Source organism: Zalophus californianus, chromosome 4 (assembly GCF_009762305.2).
Source record: "Zalophus californianus isolate mZalCal1 chromosome 4, mZalCal1.pri.v2, whole genome shotgun sequence".
NCBI lineage: Eukaryota > Metazoa > Chordata > Mammalia > Carnivora > Otariidae > Zalophus > Zalophus californianus.
The window spans coordinates 122,919,769-122,937,577 of NC_045598.1; the positions used below are offsets into that span (position 1 = coordinate 122,919,769).

At 37.3% G+C, this 17,809-nt stretch overlaps 1 protein-coding gene across 3 annotated transcripts in view; it reads left to right on the plus strand.

Annotated features, from left to right (window-relative positions):
• NKAIN3 (sodium/potassium transporting ATPase interacting 3) overlaps positions 1-17,809 on the plus strand; it is a 608,438-nt gene that overhangs the window by 330,108 nt on the left and 260,521 nt on the right. For all 3 annotated transcript variants that reach the window (XM_027572733.2, XM_027572739.2, XM_035727341.1), the window contains exon 3: positions 5,614-5,694. In XM_027572733.2, the coding sequence (XP_027428534.1) occupies positions 5,614-5,694 (81 nt within the window). The remainder of the gene's footprint in view (positions 1-5,613; positions 5,695-17,809) is intronic.

Consider the following 17,809-nt stretch of genomic DNA (forward strand, 5'->3'; position numbering starts at 1 on the left):
TTCTTGAAGTTGATTTATCATTATTATCCTTTGTTTCACCACCAGATTCCAGATTATATGGTGGCATTGCTGGTATAAATTTTGATATTGAAAATAATCCTGCCCTGCCACCTCAGCTGATCACAGAATATTGTTACCTGTGTGGGATTCCAGATTACCTCTTGTTCTAACATGATATAAATTATACCTAACATGGGTATAAATTGTCCACCGGGGAGAAATGGTTGAAGAGTCCTTAATCCACAAGCATGCGAAATCTGTTCACAAAGACTGCCTTTGATGGGAAGATCACGTTGTTATTGGAAGGATGGCTAGGCCATGTTACCTTCTTCACACCACGGGCAGTTCATCCCTGAGTTGTTTCCATGAATCCTTTGGTTTGGATCTACCACTGGTGGCCTGGGATTAATTCTAGTATGAAAAAGTCAGAAAACAAATATGGCGTATGTCAGGTTAGTCAAGGTGTGCCTCAGGAGGCACCAACTTTTCAGTGGCAATGAAAGGAGTCCTGGATCAGAAATTCATACTGACTTTTCACTGAGCAGGGAAAGAGATTTTGATTGCAGGAGATTTTTTCTCCAACTCACCTGCAGTATTCTTAGTATTAGCCTCCTTTGTTGGCTGAAACAATCACCCATAATGCCGGTTAAATTTAATCCATTTCAAAGTAACAGACATTTTGGAGCACTGAAACACAGAGTGTAAGTTACTGCCATTTCTGACAACAAACAGGGTTTATCACAGCTGAATTTAAAGAATTAAATTCATAAACCCTTATGAAAATGGTTATGGTAAAGGACCACGCAGAACAAGCTCTACAGTGTCTATCGGCAAACTTCTGGCTTCCTGGCATGGAAAATCAAAGCTCATAAAATTGGTCCTTTGCTTACCTCTTCTGCCCACCGCGCTCCCCTATCTCGTACCAGCCATGCTCAACTATTGTGTTTTCTAATGACCACATGCTGTTTCTTGCCTCCTCTGTTTGCACACACTGTACTTTCTGCCTGGAATGCCCTATTCTCCTTGCCCTCTTGGAAAACTCTTAATAATGCTTCCACTGAATGGTCATGTCTTAAGAGCTTTGCCTGAGCATCCTCCTCCTTTCTGCTCCCATGGATCTTGGTGACACCTTCCACCCTAGCGCTCTGCACAGCGACAGCCCTTGCTTCTAGCCTGTCTCGTTCCATTCACCCGTGTCCTGCTGGCAGGCTCATTGCCCCTACCCATCGTTGTATTCTAGGTCTCTCCCGGTATGCATGGGGCTTTAAAGATACTTACACTCGAATGAGCAAAGAATAAATGAATTAAAGGATACTGGATGAAATTATTTTATAGGATGGACTGGACAGTGGATACCAAGGTCAGTTGTAGGTTTGAATGCACCTTTTTGTGTTTCTTTGACTATAGACAAAATGAAGCAGAAAGCATAAAGTACTGTTCTAGAATCTGCTGTTTCCTCCTGTTTATTCCTATATCAAATATTTTAAATCTTACATAGAAATTCCAAAATGAGATTCTGCCCTAGAATTGTTTAAATCTTTATTATTTCATGGGCAGTAATTTAATTAGGCAGTTTTAAGTTAATTTAAATGCAAAAGCATTAGCTAGTTTAAATTTTTTGAATAAATACCAACTTTGGAAATTAACTCAAAACTGCTTTTAAAAATAAAAAAGAAAGCCAAGTTAATTTGCTAGGTCCACAGTTTAGTTATTGGGACTTTTATGGCGAAGCTCATGTGCAAACAAATAAGAACTTGTGTAATTTGAATTGTTAACAGGAAAATTTCCCTGCTATGTCACTATAAACCTCCTTCCTGAGCTTTTACTCAGCATGACAGTTAAGAGTGTCCATTTTCCATTTAATTGGTCCTATATTAAATCCTCTCCACCAATTATTGGGTATGAAGACTTGGGACATTAATTTGTCCCATAGTTAACTTCATATGTAAAAACCTGACTCAGATTGTCTTTAAGAATTATATTATATAATATATGTGACTTGCTTAACATAATCTAACACAGAGCAAGTGCTTGGTAAATGATTGAACTGTTCAATATATCTTTTTTTGCTTTCACTCTGCTTTTTTAGCCATTAAAATGAAGGGGATGCCACATTACTCTCTTAAAGTTCTTCTGGAAATGAATACTAAACTCCAGAAACTGTTGGAACAAAGAGTGACCAGGAAATCTACTTTTTTAAAATTATAAGTCTAACATATTGTACATAATACTATATCTGATTGATGCACATGTGAATAAATGAATAAATGGCCTTTCTGGTAATTGGAAAACAAGGTCAGGAAGTAAAAATAATTCATGTTATAGACTAATTGCTCAATGAGAAAGAAATAGACTGCAAGACTTCCAGAATTCATTTCAATTAAAAAACACTGAAATATCTTTGTAAAACCATGAAATATTCAGGAAGCTACTTAGAACACACGGACTTTTTTTTTCATCTTATAGGCTTTATCTATGTAAATTGGGATTTAAAATATGTGTACTGAACATAAGCAAAGTACAACAAATAAAAAGGTAGCTAGATAATTACAAAGAGTAATTTTTGCATATATTGGGAAGTTGTCTTCCATACTGCAAGTATATGTATTTGGATATATGAGCATATAGGCATGCTCCATGATAACCAAAAGGTATGTCTTAAAAATGGAGTCATCTCTTTTTTAATTCTTGTTTCGGTTGAATTATAAATAAAATAACCCATGTCAAAAAGAATACATATATTGGGGCACCTGGGTGGCTCAGTATGTTGAATGTCCGACTCTTGGTTTCAGCTCAGGTCATGATCTCATGGGTCATGGGGTAGAGCCACATGTCTGGCTCTGCCCTCAGCAGGGTGTCTACTTGAAGATTCTCTCCCTCTGCCCCTTCCCCCACTTGTGCATGCGCACATGCACGCTCTCTCTCAAATAAAACGTAAATTTTAAGAAAAAGAATACATATGTTGTCCTAACACTTCCTGCGTAGGTAAATGCCAATGGATGTGTTTGTATATCTAGAGATTTCTTTCCCTATATCTCTATGTACAGCCTTGTGTCCCCATTGCAGGGTGAGGTATATAGTTTTCATCTCGTAACAGTCCAAAATTCAGTCATACAAATAATCTTTGTTCTCAACAAACCAATGTATCAGAAGAAAGAAGTTTACAGTATTGTTTTTAAAAAACCGTAACATTCATATCATGCATAATACATTAGTTGCCAAGTACAAAAGAAATTGTTATTCAAATACATTGCCAGTTGTGGAATTATATAAATGAGACTAGTTTTTGGAAAACTGGTAATTCGGTGAATTGGTCATTTGATAAGTTGCAAAATTTGGTGAAGTATTAACTTTTAAATTATTCCATGGTCCTTTGCCTAAGATCTTTTAAAATGAAGCCTATCATGTAATACTTAAGCATCACCTCTGGAGTCAGACTGTTAGAGTTCCTCTCCCAGCTATGACACTAAGTAGGTGGTCAAATGATTACTCTCTTGCTCGGTTTAGTGTGAAGGCTGAATAACTTGATACATATCAAGTACTTAGCACAGTACCAGGAACATAGAAAGTGCTTAACACAGTACCAGGAAGAGAGAAAGCAGCAGAGTAATAACTCATGTTATTGTTAGGAATTTAGGAACCTACTCAGCCTGATAATTTTATCTTTGAAAGTTTACAAGTGGCATGAATCACTTCAATCATTGAGTCTGTGCTGTGATTTTTAAATAGAGTTGTTTTATTATGCATTTGTTGTAACTATGAGTTGATTGTCTTTTCTAAAAGAGTACTTAAGTATTTAAGTTTGCTGTCCTAATAATTAAGAATCAAACAGTTTTACAATGACTTTTGTTTATTTCCTTATGTTAGTCTTACTTTCTTTTACGCCCTTTCCTTAACCTTTGTCATTGGCTTTTTTTCTCATGAATTAGTGGTCTGCACTATTCTCTCATTCTAATAGACTCATAATTAGATTAATTTAGAATGAAAAATGTCAGACACCAATTAGCAACAGCTTTAAAATTTGTTGTGGTGGTTGTGGCTTGATCAGTTTGCAAAAAGTATACATTGAAGATAAAAGTTAGCTATTTTCTTTGTTCATGGGAATATTTTGTGGTTTAAAAAAGTGTATTTCAAGGCAGTTGGCACATTTTTAAAACTAACTCCATTCATACCAGAAGGCTTTACTAACAGAAAATATTGGCAGCATCAACAATATCTACAAATACCAAAACCTCACTGTATATTTTAATTTGTGTTAATGTTTGAACGTATTTGCCAGCTTCTCTAAATTTCCAGTGATTTTGGAGCCTTAACTCATAATTATAATTGCATTATTCTTAATAACAAAGCAAAAGCAAAACCCCCTCTCCAGAAAGAAAACAAGATGTATAATGTGACATCAGTGTAACCAGTTATAGAACTTGGCACCTACATGAGATTATTTTGAAAGCCTTTTAAAAATCATAACTGAGAGAAAGACACAAAATGTAAATTAAATTTTATGAATAGTTAAAAGCTCCTGATAAGGTTTCCAACAGGAACATGGCTATTTTACAGTGTTTAAAATTCCTAATTTTATTATTTGAGACAGCTAATGAAATGATTTCAATAATTATTTTAATTTGACAATAGCATGTGATGATTAAAATCACTGATAAAAGCAGTGATTTAATTAGTATGTCTATTTAAGAAATTAAGAATTTATAGATTTTTGTGGTAAAGTAAAATGAATGAGAAAACCATTGTGTTACATTCCCAGAGTAAATTCCATCCTCAGTCATCCAAGCTATTACATATGTCAGTTCTATATCTCAGTTTCTTCATCAGTGACTAGGTGAATTGTGCCCTAAGACCCTCTCCACCGATGAGTTTTGATCTAAGGCTACCTTAATTCAGACTGACCAATACTCTCAAGGAAGGCATTTCCTAATACATATTACATTAATAAAACCAATTAATCAGTAAGGCGAGCATGTTTAGAGTCTGTTGGACGTGATTGGAAGGTATTTTCCCATTGTGGAAATCTGTCGTTTATTTGCTCATTCTTAATCCCATTTCTTAATTGTTGTGCTTTTTAAAAATATATTTTATATGATTGCATTGAAGGCATACACACTCCACTCATACTGAAATAGTTCAATAGGAAAGCTTGTTAATTTTACTACAAACATCCATTTTCAAACAGGATCTTCACTCAGGGATATGGAAGTGCTGAGTTTTGACTAACATTCCTAAAAATTTGACAGCTTATAACATTAACTAAAAGATAGATAACCCACAGAAAATTTGCATAATTGTATTCCCTGGAAAAACTAATACTCAGAAAACAGAAATCAAGTCAGCACTTGGATTTAACTTTATCTGCAAGCCAGCAAAACACTTTAAAAATAAATCTAGCTTTATTGGCATCTACTGAAAGCCGAAGAAACTATTGGATTTTTAATTTCTAGATCTTAGGGGACCTCATAAGGAGCACTCTTTTCTGAGCGCACCCTACTTCTTCCCAAAAGACTTAGACTTATTGACATTTTTATTATTGATTTATTTAGTATACATGCCTTTCATCTCTACATTTTTTCTTCTCTTTCTCCCCCTTGATCCCTTTCTCTCTAGTACACAGTATGGACTGCCCTCTGGGTCACCTGGAATGTGTTCATTATCTGCTTTTATTTGGAAGTAGGTGGACTCTCTAAGGTAAGTTTATAATGCTTTTAAATAAGTACGCTTTAAAAAGAGTACACTAATAAATAATTATTATGACTGTATGTGTGTGTATATATAGAGAGAGTGTGTGTGTATTATATATATATATATATATAAAGAGAGAGTGTGTGTGTATGTATATATATAGAGAGGGGGGTAATCTAAATAACATTATAAATGTAATACTAATCAAAAATAAGTTTGGATACTGAACAGGAAAGAATGATCTTGGGAGCTTTATGGTTTAACTATGGCTTTACGGTTTGGTTTATTAAGCTGTACTGAAACTCAGCTGCCAGTGTATCCTCATGTCCAGTTTAAAAAGGCCTAATGTCACAGTGACAACAGCCCCAAATGTTAAGTGAAAAATGGTTTTGAGCGTTCTCGTAATTTAAAGTGGGAATGGGGATTGACGGAAATATTAATGTAATAAATATGAATAGCAAGTTGCTGTCTTTGCTTCAGTATTAACTCTGAAAAAATAAAAGTTTGACAAAGGATGAAAGCCTTATATGTGTAAGTGGAGGATATATTCACTAACGAAATGCATCTTGAAATTCTGCTCAGACAGAAGAGAGTTGTCTTGGTGCAACATGTTACCAGCCTCATTTCTGTCTGTCTACAACTAGTGTCAGCAAAGCACACAATTTTCACTGTGACTCCTGCAGAACCAGCTTTTGACTGCCATCCCAGTGTAAGAGCATCTTGGGTAAAGTTTCTAGCTGTGTTTCTCATACATTTTTCTCATAAGCCAGCACAATTTTTACTTGTAGAAATCATAGAGAAGAAATGTAACAGTGTAAGTACTAAGAAAGCTGTAGTGTTGTTGTTGTATTTTGTTTTTTCTTTTTTCAGATTTCTCATTATTCACTCTATGTGTGCTAACTTATTCTATTGTATGATCGTCTGAAAACTTCTAAGTAACATAATGGCCTTCTACTAGCATTTGCGGGTTTAGATCTTAGAAAATTTGCACTGACTAGCACAGACTCAGAATTGTTAGGCTCCATTGAAATGCATAGGGTAACAAAGAATTTTTGATTCAGCTAAGCAGCAAAAATCCCTGAAGGATTTTCTCCGGAACCTCCGGAGGTGGTTACTCTTTATTCTACACTATAATAACCTTATAATTAGAACTTGTATTCATTTTCTCACATTGGCAAATGTGTTCAGGAGCCAAAAATGACATTTTTAATTCTGACTTTTATACAAATGCACAAGCACCTACCCTTAATATTTGTGCCATTAATCACATTTAACCTCTAATTTCTAAGACAGAAAAGAGTGCTTAAATCAGTGCCTAGTTATCTTCTGTAACACGCAGATTATAAAGTAATTTTAAAATGCAAATTTTATGAATATAATAATTGTGAATAATAAGCATAACATTTTTCAAACCATGGCATTTTGTATCTTGTAATTTGAATGGTCATTTGTTTTAAAGATTTTATTTATTTTATTTGAGAGAGAGAATGAGAGAGAGAGAGCACATGAGAGGGGGGAGGGTCAGAGGGAGAAGCAGACTCCCTGCTGAGCAGGGAGCCCGATGCGGGACTCGATCCAGGGACTCCAGGATCATGACCTGAGCCGAAGGCAGTCGCTTAACCAACAGAGCCACCCAGGCGCCCTTGAATGGTCATTTTAAATCATCACTGTACTGGGTAGTAATTCTCTTCTATTTTCTTCCATATAAACCAATTTTTTGGGAAAAAAATGAGACCAGAAGAAATTTGTCCTATGGAATTGGTATTATGATATGCTAAAAGAAAACTGAATTTCAAATCCCAAGTCTTTCACTCAAATCTTGTCTTTAGCACTTATTAACTATGGGCCCTTAGGCAAATCACGTAACCATGCTAAGTCTCTGTGAAATATAAAAATGGGACCAGTTTGCCAACAAATGGTAGTAGTAATCAACACTTGTTGGGTATGAAGCATTGTTTTAAACACATCATTTATGGTAACTCAGGTAAGCTTCAAAACAATGTTATGAAGTGATAAGAAGATAATAATAGTAATCTTTTTTTCCTTATCAGTCTGTTTTCCCTCTGCCGCTCAAGGTAACTTTTGTGCACTGCTTTTTGTAACTGCTTTTCTAATATCAATATGCCTGTTAAGGGTTTTTTCTTTCTCATTTCTTTGGGTGCAAGGTTAAAAATGATGGCTATACTAGTCCAAGTCACTCATTTTATTACGCATTCAAATGCCATTAGGCAATCAACCAAGTATTCTAGGTCGTTAAAAGGATAGATGACGCCAAAGTGAGCATCTTAAAGATTTTCTGTTGTTCTCCTTCTATTAACTGCCTCAAAGGCTGGTAACATTTCCCTGGTTAGCCACAGTGTAGCCTCAGTTGCAATCTGTAGGAAATCTATTCTGAAAACTCGAGCCGAGTTAAGGACGCTTGACAAACCCAAGCACCTCTGCGACACTTCGAGGGTGGACTCTAGTTTTTATAAGAAATTCCTTGTCAATATATGCTGGTATATACTTCCTAGAGCTTTCTATTTCTTGCTAGTTCGTGAAGGCATTCCTTGGCATTACCCACTTGGATAAATTAATAGAAGTCTCCTTTGGCCTGGATGTTTGCCTAAAATATCCATTCTAAAATAACAGATCTTTCCCCCCAAACTGGATTCAGATTAATTTCCACAATATCTCTATTCGGTGTTGTTCCAGTGACAGTAACCACATAATCATTCTTATTAACTATTAGTGCACATTATTGTGGGCATGAACAATTCTACATTTGGCCTCTTATGGGGATTCTTGATCCCAACACCCAGATATTCCTTTCCTTTTTACCTCATCTGCCAATCAGCTCTGCATCATGTGTTTGTCACTGGTCTTGAGGGTCCTGATTCTCCTCAGATCTTCCAGAACTTAAAGGGAATGGCTGTATTGTTTTTAAGGAAGGCGTACATGTATGGTGGGGTCAGGGGTGATTACGGGTCTGCATTTACATAATCTCCTGGAGCCTCAGCTTCCTTTTGAGGAAAACTGCAGCACTAATTTTACTGGATTGTTGAAAGAATTAAATAAGATAATGCATATAAAGGACTTAGAAAGGATCTTGGTAGAGTGAGGTTTCAGTAAATAGTGGTTCTCATAATTGCCATCAACATCATCATCTTTATTATTATTGAAGAAATTAACAGACATCATGATTCTCATCCTGAAGTCTTCGGGACATATATTTATTACTATGCAAGAGCTGTAAGGGGAAAAAATATAAGACTGAGGGATTTGTTTAAAAAATATGTAACAGTCCCTTGTAATAGGACCTCAGAACTGCATATTAACTTCACAGCTGTAACACTATTAATTAAATCCTTTCCTTCAACATGTAAGTGGCTTTTTTTGAAATACTTCTGCAGCTGGATTCTCCTGGTGTCCCTACTGTTCCCCCTAGGAGAACTTTATGCATCTTTGGAAGTCTCTGAGGCTGCTTTTCTGCCACAGTTTAAGATCACCCAGGGCACAATTAGTAAGTTATTGCTGCTTCTTTGCAGGTTGCAAGACTTGAAATCATTTTTTTCCTCCCTAGGAATACATTCAGAATGTAAATATGAAAATTCAACTCATTTACCACATTTAAAGAGAGTGTAAAATAAGTTATGTTGAGAACTTAAGTTGTACTTTCTTTTTAATTCCAAAGGAATTTAAGCTAATATCTTATGCCATGCTCCTGCTTACTCTAGTGTGCAAACTTTCAGCTAATATTTCTTCTAATCACCTTTTCTCGAAAGGTGTGTGGAGCTTACACATTGTGATCTTAGAGAATTTTGAGTGTGGCCCATTTGCATAGAATATAGAATGTGCATGACTGTGCATGAGCATAATTTAGACAGAAAAATAAATATAAACAAGTTCTATGAAGATTTTATTAATCGTCTGCTTTGATCAGGGAGCTTTCAAAAACTTATAAACAAGGGGTGGGGGAGAGAGAGACTAACCCTCACTGATTTCTACTCTGTATAGGTGATTTACATTGCCTTCACACAAAAGGAAACCTACCTTCATTTTTTTCCCTCTATATCATGTTTTAACAACTGGACTTTTTCCATTGTGACCTAATTTATAGATATTTTGATTCTTTTTTTTTTAAAGATTTATTTATTTATTTTGAGAGAGTGAGAATGAGAGAGAGAGAGAGAGAATACATGGGAGCGGGGAGGGTCAGAGGGAGAAGCAGGCCCCTCGCCGAGCAGGGAGCCCGATGCGGGACTCGATCCCGGGACTCCAGGATCATGACCTGAGCCGAAGGGAGTCGCTTAACCAACTGAGCCACCCAGGTGCCCCTAGATATTTTGATTCTTAAGGAAATTTAAGCCATTTCCCCCAATGACAATAATAGCACTCTCTCTGGTTTTTGTTTTTACTTAAATTCTCACCTTTTCATACATAGGGTCTTTTTCTCTTGTGAGATTCTTCAGTTGAGTATTTCACCTGAGCAGTCAGGCAAGATCAATGAGATAATTCTTCTTTTCAAGGCTCATTCTTATTACCTAGCCTGAATTGTTCTTTTGTACTTACTGAAAAAATTATCTTTCTTACTCAAGATTCATTTTCCTTCAAGGTTGGATTCTTCCACTAACTGTGGCTTTGGACAGGCACTTTCAAGTAGAAAACTTTTAGAGTCACTTCAGAGTTATGTACAGGAGCAATTGCTTAGGACACAGAACTTCAGTTTCCTTCGGCTGTTTACAATCCACCCATTATTTCTTATAAACAGTCTAAATATTTTTGTCCCAAAGAATTCTTTTTCGGATGACCGTTTCAAACTAAATCAATGATGTATAGTGTATTTCTTTTTTATTGAAATAAATGCAACTTACTGAATCTAGCAATGAATATTAAACCTATGTTTATCTTTTCCTTTTCATGATCTCTTCCTACCTGGACATTTTTCAAAAGGAATCTTGAAATACGATGTTTACAGAGGGGTGAAGCTAGGGCACAAAATATCTTTATTTGAGAATCATGTAGCAGCAAATGATACAGGAGCATCCCAGAAATCCAGCAAAACTATGCCTACATTTAGAACTATAAGAATGGTATCCTATTTACTTTATCATGAAGTAAATGTCATATCTATATCAATGAGACACTTTGGGAAAATGCATAAACTCTTTCAGCTCACTAGAATAGCAAAATATTTCAGGATCAGAATTAATACATTGTTATGTACTTATCCTGCTATCCAGAAAGAATGTTTTTGTCTATGATATTGACTGGTATAGGGGAAGATGGAAGTGGAAGCGGATATCTACCCAGTTGTTAAGGATTAATAAAGGAAGAACCATCACAATCTGCCTCCAGGCATTAAATTGATATAAGACCCAAAGACTTGCAAATGTTTATTTCTATGTTTGGTTCGTTGTGTTTCATTCATCTTTTATGTCTAAACCCTTTTTCTCCAAAATAATACAATTATGTTTTTTTTTAATAGCAAAGCAGCATAAATATAGTTATGCATTTCTTATTCCAAAAGACTTAAACTATACTTTTTCTTTTGGCATGGATCTAAGTGAACACAACTTCTTAAAATAGCATCTTCAGGGTCCTTCTTTATATGGGAAAATCATTGTTTTCCCCTGTAGCTTCTTTTCCATATAAAGAAAATTATAACCCAGTTTAAACTTAGTACTTTATTTTTCATAAATTTCATCAAATGCAAATGTCTTGAAAACCTTTGCTCTAAAGATGTAATTTGCCCCTATGTTATAGTCCAGTGACATACAGAAAGTATAGCATACTGCTAAATAAGTGCTGCAGGGTGGGTGGTGTTAGGAGTTTTTAATCAGAAATTTGTGTGATAATCTTATGCCCCTCTGTAGAAGTTCAACCTATTTCCATTCCTTATTACATTGTGTATAGATTCTGTAACAGATTTGGTCATTAAAGATTAGTCTCATGTCTGATTCAGATCTGTTGTGCCCTCACCAGAGCTGACCGTGCTTAAGGCCTTCGCATACCCCTCTCTCCTCCCTTCTTGTGACTCTACTCCTCTGGGAGAGCAGACAGGAAGTAGTCAACTGCTTACATTGCCATCCTATAGCTGATGGTGGAGGTTGCAGATTCTGACCTCATGCTGGCCTTAGTCTTTTCAGCTTCTACTAGTGCCCTCTGCCGATGTGACAGTCTTCAAATATGCCTAAGTCTCCCTAAATTCGATGAAATGATATTCATTTTTAAATGATTTTATTTATTCATTTGAAAGAGAAAGAGAGAGAGAGAGCATGAGCTTGGCGGGGGGGTGGTGCGGGTGGTGCAGAGGGAGAAGCAGACTCCACACTGAGCAGCGAGCCTGAAGCAGGCTCTAACCCAGGACCCCAGAATCATGACCTGAGCCACCCAGGTGCCCCTAGATGATATTTATTTTTTAACAAATCTATAATGATTCTAATAGATGTAATTTGTTAAGTCATGGGTTACATAAGTTAAGCCATTCTGAGTTGACCATGCCTGCTGAATTTCCATGTAAGCATTATCTTCAAGAAAACTTTGGTGCTGCCAAGAAACCACACTTTTATAGCTTATATTCAAATGCTCTGCTATGTTTTTAAAGACAATTTAAAGTAGCTACTGCAGAATTTTTGATGCAGTTAGTTGAACATAAGACCGTTTTAGAACAATGTGTAGAATGAATAGAACATGAGTAAATGCCATTAAGATTTTGGGATTTCTTGCTGTGATGTTAATTAGTTTGTTTTGAAGACACAATCTCTTTGTTATGAAATGTCAATTAGGAGTACAATCCTGGTGATGAAGAATTTCAGGTGACATTTCCAGTGTTCACAAGTTTCAAAAGAGAGACTGATTAGTTGCATTTACTTACTTTTAAAAACAAGAATAGCAGCTTATACCATGGTGTAGTTTTATACAATAAAAGAGCCCCACACAGTCAAATTATAACTAATGAACGTTAAGCTCCAGGGCCCTGTACAACAGAGGAGCCTATGATAATAATTATTCAACACTACTCTCAGATGAAGGCAATCACAAATCAGTTACATGCTTTGTACCAAATTCTCCTATGTAACCTGTAGAGGGGCCATCACAGATAAGACTGATAATATCTCAAAGGTTCTCTTTGCACAGAGAAAGTTTCTCTTGTGCTGTGGTGGTATGAGGAAGTATGGGCCTGAAGCCTCTGACTGATTGGGGTCTTGAACACAAATGGCCCTAAAAGTATCTGTGCATCGATTTGTCATGGCAGCCACTGGAAGCTCAGTGTTGTCCCACCAGCTGCCATGGCACACGAGTTCGGGATCCCTGGCTCAGAAAGGATAAGCTTGAGAATGCAGGATAAACAGAATGATAAGGAAATCAAACCAGATATATAGGAGAATATGTGAAAAAAGTGGCCAGGAGATTAGTGTCAAAGATGAGAGATAAGAAGGGAGGTATGTTTTGCTTTCTCTTGATGCAGGGAGCGCTAACAGAAGGACAATTCAGAAATCCTGGTAATGACATGCCCTTTAGTATGAAGGTCCTTGCAAGTCACGTCTGCCCACCAGCAGAGCTGACTGGGATCCTGGCTGAGCACACGCCTGCCCAGGGAAGAGCGTCAGGAGGCAGGAGCAGTTTCAGCCCTCCATGTCCTATCTGAGGACAACCGAGAAACCGAGCCCGGAGCGAAGATTGCCGGGAAGATGAGGCGGAACTGGCTGTCTGCTCAGACCGCAGAACAGAGGCACGGGAAGATAGGATGAAAGGGGAAACGGAAACAAGCCTCCAGGTGTCTGGTAATCAGGGACGAGGCTGTATCTTTTCCATCATCTGGAAGTTCTCGGCATTAATTGCCTGCTGCCTGTTTCCTGACTCAGGAATAACAGTACAATAGCAATACAACGTCCAGTTGTGTTGATGGGAATCGTTGGTGTGCTTGTGTGTTACAAGAGGCACATGGAAGCATCTAGCTTCATCTGGACTCCCTGAAAGGTTGGCTCTTTGGGGGACTCTTTCAGTTTACTATAAAAACCAGGCAGACTATTTCACATTCAAATAAAAGATGAAGCTGAAGAAAAAAATAAGGCTATTAAACAAGTAATTCTACTTTATTCTTATGGAAGCTGGTTTGACTCAAGGTCTTGTATTCATGGATCTGAGTATCAGTAGTTCTTAATTTGCTAAAAGTATAGGAATTTTAAAAGCACACATCTCTAAGACTAAAATTAGATGGAAGAGACAAAAATTGAATGAAATTTAGAGAACTGAAAATTTAAGGGAAAGATATCTATTTGTTAAATTAATTTCCAAATAGGAAATCAACTTCTATGAAGATTATGTCACTTTCCTAGTTTTCTAGGTTTTCAACTATATTCATCTAATTACGCTTTTGTTAAACAAATAGTGGCTGAGGTTTCTGGTTCCCTTCTATTATCTATTCCCCCCTTCCCCTGAATAAGAGTCAGGGAAAATCCTGTTTCGTGTGAGACAGAAGTGCTAAAAAACATGTATCTCTTTGCTCCTGTAAGAGTCTGTGTGGTCATCTAAGTGCTGGCCACCGAGATAGAAGCAGAAGAATTATGAAGGACTTCTGGAAAGGCCGCTAAGGAACTAATTTAGTGTCAAAACAGGCCCAAACTTAGTGACTTAAAGCATACAAATCTTACACTTATACAATCTTACACTTCTGTGGGTCAGAAATCCTACAAGTCTCAATGGGCTAAAATCAAGATGTCAAACATACTATGCAAAACAGTATGGGAGTTCCTCAAAAAATTCGAAATAGATCTACCATAGGATCTGGCAACTCCACTTCTGGGAATATATCTGAATGAAATGAAATCATTGTCCCACAGACATATCTGCACCCCCCATGTTCATTGCAGCATTATTTATATTAGTCAAGACATGGAAACAACCTACATATCTATGTGTCCATTGACAGATGAATGGATCAAGAAAACGTGATCAATGTCTGTATGTATTTGATATGTATACACACACACACACAGGAATATTATTCAGTCATAAAAAAAAAAGGAAATCTTGCCATTTGTGACAACATGGATGGACCTTAAGGACATGAATGATGCTGAGGGAAGTAAGTCAGGCAGAGAAAGACAAATACCATATGATCTCACTTGTATGTGGGGGGTCTAAGGAAACCAAGTTCACAGATACAGAGATCAGATTGGTGGTTGCCAGAAGTGGGGCTTGGGGAGCTGGGGAAATGGGTGAAGGTGGTCAATAGTTACAAGTTACAAGTTATAAAGTAAATAAGTTCTGGGATGCTATGCACAATATGATGACTATAATTGACAGTACTGTATATTGCATAGTTGAAGTTGCTAAGAGAATGGCTCTTAAACATTCTCGTCTCAAGAAAAAAATTTTTGTAGCTATGTGAAGGGATGAATATTAACTAAATTTATTGTGGCAATTATTTTGCAATATATTTATCTGTCAAATCATCATGTTGTACACTTTAAATGTATACGGTGTTATATGTCAATTATATCTCACTAAAATTAAGAAAAATAAAATCAAATCAAGGTGTCAGCAGGGTTGTATTTCTTTCTGGAAGATCTAGGGGAGAATCTTTTCCTCCTCTTTTCCAGCCTTTAGAGGCTGCCAATGTCCCATCCTCCATCGTCAAAGCTAGAAATGGCAGTTTGAATCCTTCTCATTCTGGCACCTCTCCGATTTTTGGCTGCCAGGAAAACTTCTCGACTTTTAAGCACTCACATGATTAGATTGGGCCCACCTGGATAACACAGGTTAATCTCAGCACATCGAGGTTCTTCACTTCAATCGCATCTGCAAAGCCCTTTTGTCATGGAAGCTCCCATATTCATATGTAGTGAGGATTAGGACATGGACATATTTGGGGGCCATTATTCTGCGACCACAGTGGTGATAGCCATCTTGGACTGTGAGGTGACCCTGAGGATGTTAGTCATGAATGAGAAAAATAGAATAAAAAGTAAAAAGGAGCCTTGGGAACCTAATAACTCTGTGAAGTTTTCATACTACCCTGAGCTGCCTATGACCAGAATTCTCTGATAGTAGAAGATGTGTTTGGGGGCTTGATATATACAGCCGAAAATAATGTCTAACTAATCACATATAATTCTACAGATAATTTTACTTAGTATTTACTTAATTCGAAGCACCGTGCTACGCACTAGGGCTATATTCAGTTCTTGCCCTCATAAAATGTTCTGTATCATAGGAAAGACAGACATTAAATGAGTAATAACACTAAAATAACAATAACAGTGTTATGATAATGAAGGAAAAAGAGCAGGGAATCACAGAGCAGGGAATATAGTCTTCACCAGGATCGGAGGAGGTTTCCTAAGGAAGACGGGATGAGGATTGGACACATTCAGTGAAGAAGAACATTACAAGTACTACTAAGCTGACCTTCACAAACACAGATGCTGTTACTGACATACCATCGGTAAGAAACATGCTTTGAGTTTTAAAATCTGAAATGAATTTGCGTCTATCCACCCACCTCCATCCCACGCCCTTTTCTCAGACTCTTTTCTGGCCAGCACACGTTGGTGAGACAATTCCATGGAATTACATGCATCAGAGCCAAGGTCACTACCTTTGGGACGTGGTCTTGTAGGGACATACTCTAAACAAGGGAGCTATCAAGTTACAGACCTTTACTGCCAGTGTCCGGGAAATATCTGTCCAGGCAGGAACAGTGAGGAGAAAATGCCAGGCTGTTGGGAATCCTTTCGAGATGATCTGAAGTTAATTTCCCTGTGCATAAGTACACAAACATTTTCCTCAAATACAAGGCTGTTGCACTGCACTACTTAGCTTAGAGCCAGTCCTAAAAAGTATTTCAAGGAAGGGTAAATATGCTTCCTGAAAAAATCCCATGTCTGCTGATGAAAGAAAAATGGTGTTAAGACGCCCTTTCAAACCAAGTGCTCTATCCCCACATTTATTTTAGCAACAAAAATTCAATTCGGTTGAGCTGTCTGGGGAGTTGATTTTTTTTTTTAAAGATTTTTATTTATTTATTTGTCAGAGATAGAGAGAGGACAAGGAGGGGGAGCAGCAGAGGGAGAGGGAGAAGCAGGCTCCTCACTGAGCAGGGAGCCCGATGAGGGGCTCGATCCCAGAATGCTGGGATCATGACCTGAGCTTAAGGCAGACGCTTAACGACTGAGCCACCCAGGCGTCCCTGGGGAGTTGATTTGACCCTGTTTCCAGAACAATAAACAATGGTTTGATGGCCTCATTCCTAAATGGTCCCTCTGATGTTTTAGTTTGTACATACAACTCATCATTTTTTTTTTCCTGCCCTGTAATGATAGAATTAATAGAGAAAACACCTCCTCAGTATATTAGAAGCATAAGGGTATTAAGTATTAAGGCTGTTAAGGGTATTAAGTATTAAGTATTGAGGCTGTTTTAAGTATTAGTGTGAGAAAATAGTCTGTCCTGCTTCAGGACAGCATAGGAAACAGAAATGCTGGTTGTGCAGTGAGTTGTGCTCACCATTGACTGAGATACTGAGACAAAGAGTATTATTATTTCCTGCATGCAATTAATCTTATATGTCGGGAGCATGAATTTCTCTTCAGTATAAAAGGCAGGCAGGCTACTGGTCCCAAATCAATGACAGTCAGAAGAGCCTAGACATTGGGTGATCTGATGAATAATTTAAGCCTGATTTGTTAACTGTGCAGAAGTGAAGTTAGCCATGCAGGGGAGACACATTGTCAATTGCCAGCAATTTACTATGTTTTTGAAAACCACAGGCAGCAATTTACAGAAAAGATTAGGCCAGTTACTGTACACGTGTGACATTTTCTTGATTTAAGATGTCATCCTGAAAGCTGTTAACTGACAACTGGAGTTTAGAATGAGGTTATAAAGTTTAGTAAGGAACTGCTTTTATCTAAGAACCTCTAGGTTTCTGCTCTGGGAGACCCCTGAATGCACACCTCCTGCTGGGATTAACCGGGTATATGCAAATGAGCCCTGTCAGAGAGGGTGACACACCTTCTCTCGGAACCGTTAAGCACCTTTGCTCAGTGCTCAGTGCTCTAATGCTCTGACTCATCCAGGAGTAAGCAAGTTGATGGGCCTTTATTTCTTGGAGAAGAAATCGTTGTCCACATAT